At 39.4% G+C, this 8985-nt stretch overlaps 1 protein-coding gene across 2 annotated transcripts; it reads left to right on the plus strand.

Annotated features, from left to right (window-relative positions):
• Positions 1–580: 580 nt before the first annotated feature.
• LOC118796489 (major histocompatibility complex class I-related gene protein-like) lies at positions 581–8502 on the plus strand. Of its 2 annotated transcripts, none has more exons than XM_036555394.1 (7): positions 581–653; positions 3198–3455; positions 3861–4127; positions 5560–5859; positions 6915–7117; positions 7447–7481; positions 7586–8502. In XM_036555394.1, exons 1-7 carry the CDS (start codon positions 596–598, stop codon positions 7587–7589), a joined length of 1125 nt encoding a protein of 374 aa, XP_036411287.1. In that variant the 5' UTR covers positions 581–595; the 3' UTR covers positions 7590–8502. The 2 variants fall into 2 exon arrangements, with proteins under 2 accessions (XP_036411287.1, XP_036411288.1); XM_036555395.1 differs by having other exon boundaries at positions 6915–7031.
• The last annotated feature ends 483 nt before the right edge of the window (positions 8503–8985 follow it).

Below are 8985 nucleotides of genomic sequence, written 5' to 3' on the forward strand. Positions count from 1 at the left end.
TCTACTGTTCTTACAATTAAAGGAATTACTTTTACTGTTTTCACATATTGTTCTCCCATATTTTATATCTTCTTTTTGGCAGCCTCAAGATGGTGCATTTTTCATCCATGAACTGCATATATTTTTGCTACTGTTCTTCTCTCTGCAAACGAATTCAGATGGATAACTGCAGGTTAAACATAAATAACACGATCTTTAATCATTTTAAACAACCGTGGTTAAAGAGTTTCATACACTCAGAACTAGTCATTGTTGTGGTCTTACATTAAACTCCAATGATCATTGCTGTTATGACGGTGATTCTTGTGTTGATCACTGCAGTTATGTATTGTTTTGTGTGTGTGAACAGCGAGGAACAAAGTGGGCTTCCTGAAAAACGTGAACGCACTTCACTTTCCGTTTCAGCAAATTAACCCGTTGACCTATATTCACCGTAGCTTCTGATGACACTGTTTCTCTTCTTCTTTGCTATTGGCTTAGAGGAAATCCTTCGGCTAAAGACTGAATTTCGTGATTGAATAAATGCTGGCGCTGCCCCTACCTGTCATTCGACAGTTTGACGCAAGTGCTGCGTCGTTCTGTGTCTTCTGTGAAGATGCAGTATGTTAAGCCTTTCGTACTATTCCTGTGCTGCACTCGGGCTGCATCTTCAGGTAAGATATTTTTATGGGTGCATGAACGACAGGGTCATGCGTGGCCTCTATAAACCGCCTCGGTTTGAAAACTGTCAAGATATAACCGCTTCTGACTATAACGGTTAAGAAATTTCTGTGCGCAAGTACCTGTAGCCGAGTGTTGCGCATGATGTCATGAGTGAGCATAGTTTTCATGGCTGCATTCACCCTTACTGTTACTCCCCGTTATGTCACATTTTTATTGCACCATAAGACAATTTATTTTTTAAAACTGTACTGAAGTACTGAAAAATGGCTTACAAAAATGCAACATTTGAGAACCATTAACTCAGATGCCTATGTACATATGTGGTGAATAGTGGAGGCTCCCTTTTTAAATAAATGAGCCGAAAAGGTGAGTTACATGCTCAGGCTCAGATTTACAGAAAGTACATTTGTTATCCACATCTGAAAACTGTGAGGTATACATTATGTAAGATGAATTTCTCATATATATATATATATATATAGATATAGATATACACACACACACACACACACACAGACACACACACACTAATTCAAGTCTAATAGTTCAAATCCACCCTCAGTTCTTGGTCCAGAAAAAACTTCTTTCTTTAGCTGCTCATGCTTATCTTCCCAAACAAACCTAACAAAAGTGTCATTAATATTTTTACATGTTGAGTCATGCATAAGGGCAAGGGCTGGGTCACCAAATTTTGACACACCCTCAGCTTTTGTTAAGACAATCCTTCCTAAGATTGACAAATCTCTTTGAAGCCAAGTATTCAAAATATTGTTATATTGTTATTAATGTGAAGGTCTGTAATATTACTCCTCTTCATATTTAGTTTCTCTAAAGCAAAGTAATAGCTAATTTCTTTCCTTTAATTCTGTCCATCTTGCTCGAGACTGAATAAAGGCATCTTTAGTCATTTCAAAATATATATTATCCATTTCTTCCTTCAGTCTTTTTTAAGTACTTTATTCTTCTGACAGACTATCTTTAATCGTTAAGAATGTCTTTGGGTATACTATTTTCTTTCATTTTTTAATTTCTCATTGACAGCTCCCTGATTTTAAAGTATTCATGTTGCTGTATGTGATTTCTTTCTTCATCCCCAAATATATGTTTTGCTGTTGTTTTAACATGATTACAAATATGTCATCTTTTAATAAATTGTTATTCATTTTCCAATAACCTCATATATTACCTTGTTGTTTTTTAGCACCAGTTATGTGAATTGTTATCAAACGATGGTCAGACAGTGCTGCATGGTTATGTGAGGATTTTGAAACAAATTGTTAACAAGCGCAAATAGGCTCTGTGACCAATGCTCGCTCTTACATATCGCTGCGTTCCCAAACATAACCGAGGCGGTTAGCTCACAAAACATATACTTCGTTTGGAAGTTGTGAAGTTAAATAGACATCTACCCACAGAAAACAGAATGTGTTGATTAAAAAACTCTTGTAGTGTGGTTAGTTGGCTTTACAGGTAGAGCCGTGTCTTTTCTGCATTTCGACTAATTTTGTATGCAGAAATTAACGTTTTCATTCTGGTGATATTATTGTTCTGCTGAATGGCAGCTGCTATTTGTTCAATAAATATTGCGAACAGTGATATTATCAGAATTATCGGAAGTTAAAATGGGACATTTAACTCTGATTGCATGCTCTGATTGCATGCCCCCACTAAAAAAATAAATATTGCTAAAACGTTTTTGAGTTAAAGAGTAATAATCTGAAGTTTAAATAAGCAACAAATAACTTCTCAGTAGTGATAAGCAAACAGTCTGAGATCATGTTTTATATTTAGGGCACATTTGGGTTTTTATGGCATAACATGTGGATGCTTTAATCTAGTTTATTGTCCTTAGATGGTTATTGTGTGTGATGTGTTAGCTAGTAAGACAGCCAATTTTTCTTGCTAATCTAAATAATTTACATTCACTGTTATCACTAGGATATTCATCAGCATTACAATGATCAACCTTTTGCTTGAAAATTTGATGTAAATGAACAAACTCTTATATTCGAATCTACCGTTGTAAAAGTTGAGCATTGGAGACTCCACCATATCTATCCATCTGTCTATCAAAATGTTACAAGAACGTGCATGTGAATGTGCATGTGCGATACCTCATTTTTTTGCTGGTGACTTAGTGTCAGATATTGTATGTTACTGTAAGTTTTTGGCATCTCAGTTCTTTTTGGAAAGCAAATCAATGACTATGGGGAGTAAACAGGACCTAAAATAAACAAAGTTACCTTATAGTGCACTGAAAATACTATAGTGCTTTGCGTGAATGTATACATGTGACGCCTAACATTTACATTATGTTAGATTGTCATTTTGCATTATTGACACTCTTATCCAGAGTGACTTACACAGTGCATCTAGTAAATCGGCACGAAATTTCTTTGAGTTGGTGTCTTTGTCTCAGACGTTGTGCAGTACATTACCCAAAGTCACAATATGCTTGGTTCAGGTCATGTTCCTGATATATGGAAAGCAAATAATCTGTCTAAAGCAGCTTTTCTTTTTCACTCTAATTGTAGTGACACACTCCTGGAAGAACTGTGTAACTGGCACCACAGGAGTGAGTGCGTTCCCTGATTTTGTGGCTGTAGCCATTGTGGATGAAGACACGGTGGCGTATTTTGACAGCAACATCAAACACATAGAGCTCAGACAGCAATGGGCAGAAAAAATTGAGGAGAAAAACATGGATCGTGACAACAGAGAACTTAATTCTTTCATGGAAGACTTCAAACAGAAGTGGAGTCAATACATGACACGCTTCAATCAATCAGGAGGTACACTGCATCAGCAGGGATGGTTATTCATTTAAGTAAATTCATAGTATTCCTATAGTTACACACAACTCTTCCAGAGTAGGTGGAGAAATCCACCTAAAAGTAACACAAATTATGATTTCTGTTCAGAATTCTTGTATAGAATGAATTCAACCGGGCTTGTAACAATTTTTGCAATAATCATATACTTTTAGCAAAGTAACGTGATTTGCTGTTGAATGAAATGCTTCCTTTAGTCAAATTTATAATAACACATACAACACAAAGGTCAGATATGGTAGGTTTTGTAAAATCATTAACACTTCATCCCAGCCTTTGGAAGCTGCTCACTACTTTTTGTGTTTCTGGACCAAGTGGTGATGGTGTGCCATTGTGTGTTCACATGTGTTTGTTATCTTCTTGTAGGTATCCACACACTTCAGCTCGAGTTTGGCTGTCAGGGGGATGGGTGGAAGCATGAAGGATACTTGAAGTATGGTTATGATGGAGAGGATTTTCTCACTCTGGATATGACGACCTTAACCTGGATTGCTGCCAACCCACAGGCTGCCATCATCAAGAAAGAGTGGGAGTCTTCTGAGACGAAGAGGCACCAAATGCAAAAATATTTCATCTGTCTTTCACTATTGCAGAGGGCTGCTATCTATGGCAAAAACAGCCTTGAGAGGAAAGGTACGCATTATGGTAAAGACAGTGACTTAGACACTACAAACACAGAGCATCCATTTACAGTGCAGCACCATCAAGAAAACTGCAGGAGCAACAGTCAGAACCGACTGACTTACAACAGAAATATGCACTCTACAAGCAAGTTGTTATTTGCTATCAACTAGCTAGCAGCTAACTTGTAAAGAGAACACTCAGGTTACTGCTGGCTATAGCAAGCTACTAGGGATGTGCATCTCCATCACTGAGGCCGATGTGATACACATCTCGATGCATTGTCAATGATCCGATACATTAAAGATACATATGAAGCAACTACTAATGCCATACGATATGATTCACCCCCATTGCGATGCAGTGCGATTCAACGTGATACGATGCGATGCAAAAGAATACGATAAGATAACACTTTATTGATCCCCGGGCAGTGAAATTTGGGTGTTGACAGCAGCAGAAGGACAGGTGAAGAAGAACAGATAAAAATACAATAGAAAATGCTATGCAATTAAATATGGTACAGATAGTTTGATTTTATTTCTTTGGTTCTTCTTAAGCAGACAGCAAATCATAAATTAACTAAAAAAGTGGCATTTTTACTTTACATATTTGTTTCTCTAGTACTGCAACTCAGGAATGCGTACCTCTTCCTCCTCCATGATAATCTAACTGTGACTTGCCTGGACACGCCTCCAACTCGTGCAAGACTTGGCCGAGAGACAGCAGTGGAGATGAGAGCGCGCACTTGAGAAACAGTTTAGAGAGGAGGAATTAATCTAAATATAAAATTATTGGTCACATTTCTAAATAATAAAGGCATAGGGCCTCTACTAATAATTATATATAAATAAATTGGATTTTACGGATGCAAAGATATTAGAAACGATGCATCCCGAGTTCATCCCAAATAATATCCAGTGCACAATTTTTTAATCGATGCAATCGCATCGTGAACTTTGATGCCGGTGCACTGATGCGAATCGGTGAATCTTACCATCCATACAAGCTACACAGCCAGCTACGCCACATATTAGGAGCTTCGCTAGTGTTAGCTTGCACATGAGCGGATCGCTTCCGGCTGAACCCAAAGCAGCAAGAGAAGGTTTCACTGTAAATATCTTGATTCTGTCAGACAAATCAAAGCAAATAAACAGAGTAGCTACTAAAAGCTAATTCATCTTACAATACCATGCACATTGACACCATTGGTTAATGCTCTAGTAGCATTTTCTTGTACAGTTACAGGAAATGCTGTCAGCCATTCATTTTAAGTACATTTGGATTGGATAGCATGTTACATAAATCTTCTTCCCCCATCTTCTTTTACTGAAGATTGAAGATTCTAATTGCTTTATTGGCACAATATTACAAGATACAAACATTGCCAAAACAGGATTACAAATAGTAAATATACATCCTTCTCTCTCACTGTCTCTCTCAGTCCCTCCTGAGGTCTCTCTGCTCCGGAGGGACCCCTCCTCTCCTGTCACCTGTCTTGCCACCGGCTTCTTCCCCAAAGGAATCGTGGTGTCCTGGCAGAAAGACGGAGAGGACCTGCATGAGGATGTGGAGCTGGGAGAGACGGTGTCCAATGAGGACGGAACGTTCCAGACCAGAAGCAGGCTGACAGTCTCACCTGCAGACCTGAAGGAGCACAAGTTCACCTGCATTGTGGACCACAGCAGCCTGGAGAAGAATATTATCAAGCCTGTGACTAAGGAGGAGATAAAGACCAACCTGGGTAAAGATAAATGGTTTAAATCTAGGCTGGTGCAGGGAGAGAGTGTGAACATCCAGTAATGGAGACAGACCTGGGCCTAATAGGCTAAAATATTTGTGGAATTCAAAACAAGTATCACTGACACGGGGTGAGTTTGGCTAGAACAGTGCATACAGACAAAAGGTTAAATGTATAAGCACAGTTAATGATTTTGAGAAGATTTATATTTCATACTGATCTGTTAGAACACCACATGTCATTACTACATGAGAGTAGCTGTAACATTTTTTTGTAATAGCTGTAAGATTTTTTTTTACATGACTCAGTAGACTTCAGATCTGTCTCATGTGGATGTCTTTGTCAAAGATGTGTTCTTGCTCTGTAGGGGCATTTTGTGTAACTTTACACGTGTCCGTGTGTGCAGGTATGTGTGTATGTGTGCACGCATGTGCTTGTCTCTCTCCACCTGTCTGTCATTAGAGCATTTCCATGTTGCATTATTCACTTAAGGTGTGTCTTTGATTACAGATCTAGAGAACTCTATGCCTATCAGCATAATAATTGGTGTTGTGGTAGTCATCCTTGTGGCCATCTTTGGCTTCGCTTGCCACTGGAAATTCAGGATGAGAAGAGAAGCCACCACAGTAAGTGGTTTAAAAAACAAAGCAAAATATTTAACCACCCACAGTGGATAAAACTTTGTGTTTAAATATGAGGTATTTCAGTTCAGTTCAGTTCTGAGGCTTTACATCAGTGTGCTGATTATCCATAAGACTGATGACACTGACTGTTCATCACAAGATCATCCGGACTTGGATGTTCAGCTGCCTCTGGTCCCTGCTGACTTGCTCGTCAGCAGTTCATGACTCAGCTAGCTGCTCGGGTGACAACAAGCTTAGTAGTAGAAGTCTGTTTAGGAACTTATACTTGGAGCTACTGGCTGTTAGTCTGGAGCTAGACCTGCCAACCTAATGGCCATACATAGTGATTGTTCACACGCTCAGTACAAATAAAAGATTATTCCTTTAATGCAAATGCTCTGTCTTTGGCCTCTTCTCTGTCACAAAATATCCCAGATCTGCGGAATCCAGCTGGAGGAGTGGACACCTTTACGTCATCACAACAGACATGGGTGTCTCTGGCTGTGACAAGAAGGCACCTCTCCATGGTCCAGAGGCAATGTGGTGGCCAAGGTTGGAGCCCAGGGATCTTAAAAATCAGGGGTGAGGGTTTGACAAGGATGGGCCACATATGGGGAGGGGAGGGCCGAGTGGAGAAGGTCAGTCCAACTTTATTATTTTGGTGACATGTTTAAGTAATATATATGGTGGCAGTGTAGCATAGTGGTATAATGCAAAAACATGCGAAAACTGTACGTTGGTCTATGCAGTGTAAAATATGACAATCCGTTTTATCCATTCATTTGTCTTTTCACTTCACAAAATCAGCTGCTCTAAGAATCAAAGTATCCTGGATGACCCTGGATTGTACTATATTCACTTTCTATCTTTGACTCTACACACCTGAAATCAGTGCAGCTGTTTGAGTGGTTGTTTTTTGCTTCTGTGGCTGTGGAGTATTGTTCTAATTCCTCTTTCAATCCCCAAGGGCAAGGGCTTGAGGAATCTCTCTTTATTCAGACAGTAAGTACCATTAGTTTTCATTTACCTCATTCAGTAGGTAGCTGTCATGAGCCTCATTCCTCTCCATATGAATGAACTCCGACCCCAGTGTGCTGTATTTACAGGTGAGAACCTGAAAGAAGAGCATCAGGGGAGAGTGAAGATTTCCAGGATGTTTTTGTAAAAAAAAAAAAAAAATCAAACAGGCATACGCACACACTTCTCTTCAATCAATCTGTCATGAATGCAGCATCGATTATTACTTTCTAGTTCATGGTACTGACAGTCTTGGGAAGCCAGTTGGTCATTTAGCAGGCGTTCTTATCCAGGTCAGATTACGAAGCAGGAGCAAAATGCAATAAAGCTGCAGAACAACAGACCCTGTCCGAACAGGCATCGGTCTCTCACACAGTGCGGAGAGCAACAACTGACAACCAAATATTCTTCAAAAAGCAGTAAAGTCACTGATATGATAATTTGGGTACAGAAAGCCAGGGGAAGAGAGCAGGGGAAGGAGGGGACTGAACACCACAAAAAAGCAAAAGCCAGACTCCTTACCAGAGTCCCTCTGCCCTTTCTGTCTCTGGTCCTTGCCTGTCACTAGGCAGTTAAGCCATTCAATGTTTCAAACAAAACAACATGCCGGTTCAAAGTCCCTAAATTTCTTTACTCTTCTCAGTATCAGTTCCAAATCTGTGCAGCTAAATGAAGGCTATTTAGGTAGTGGCCCCGGGCTTGCTGCCTACCATGGACATCCTGTTGACTTAATGTTGTGTGTTCATTCTCATTATCCAGAAGCAAAACAAAACTCGGCTTGCAGTTGGTTTCAGTAAACAGACTTGTCTGAGAAACCAGTGGTTAAAAGCATAAAAAGGGCTGCCAGTAATTTGCAATTACGTGAAGGGACATTTTTTGTCCATAAGGGGTCAAAACTTTCTATGGTACAATGATTTTAGATGTTACAGGAGTGAATGTTCCTTTCACAGTCTACACATTGCTTGGTTTCCAAAGGGCTTCTGTTCTATAAAAAATTAACTTTTAATGACCAAACACTATATCTCTTTCCTTGTCTCTGTTTTTTTTTTTCCTTTTTTCGGTTGTTTCCTGTTAACTCTGCTTTTCTGCAGCATCTTGGGTTTCTGGAACATGCTTTTCATTTGTGAAATGTGCACTTTACATTACTGCTGGTATTATTGTTCTTGAACCCTGGCCAGCAAGCCAGAGACAAATTTTGTAACTATAGATGTTATTGTTATTAGGTGGAATGGCTGCATATTGGGAAATTTCACATCTGCCCTGTGAAAATGAGAAAGGAAACAGCAGAACACTGAGGTGTAAATGCATTCTTGTGATAATGCTGTAAACATGATCTGTGTTACCTTTCCCAGGTGTCTGGAATTGAAACAGTATCAAATGAACTGCTCTCTCAGGAGCAAAATGGTCACAGCGTTTCGAAATGCTGCGGCCGCTGAACGCTACCTTTGTTAAATGAAATGTATATGACAGTGCTCACACTGATCTGCAT

Source organism: Megalops cyprinoides, chromosome 21 (assembly GCF_013368585.1).
Source record: "Megalops cyprinoides isolate fMegCyp1 chromosome 21, fMegCyp1.pri, whole genome shotgun sequence".
Lineage (NCBI taxonomy): Eukaryota > Metazoa > Chordata > Actinopteri > Elopiformes > Megalopidae > Megalops > Megalops cyprinoides.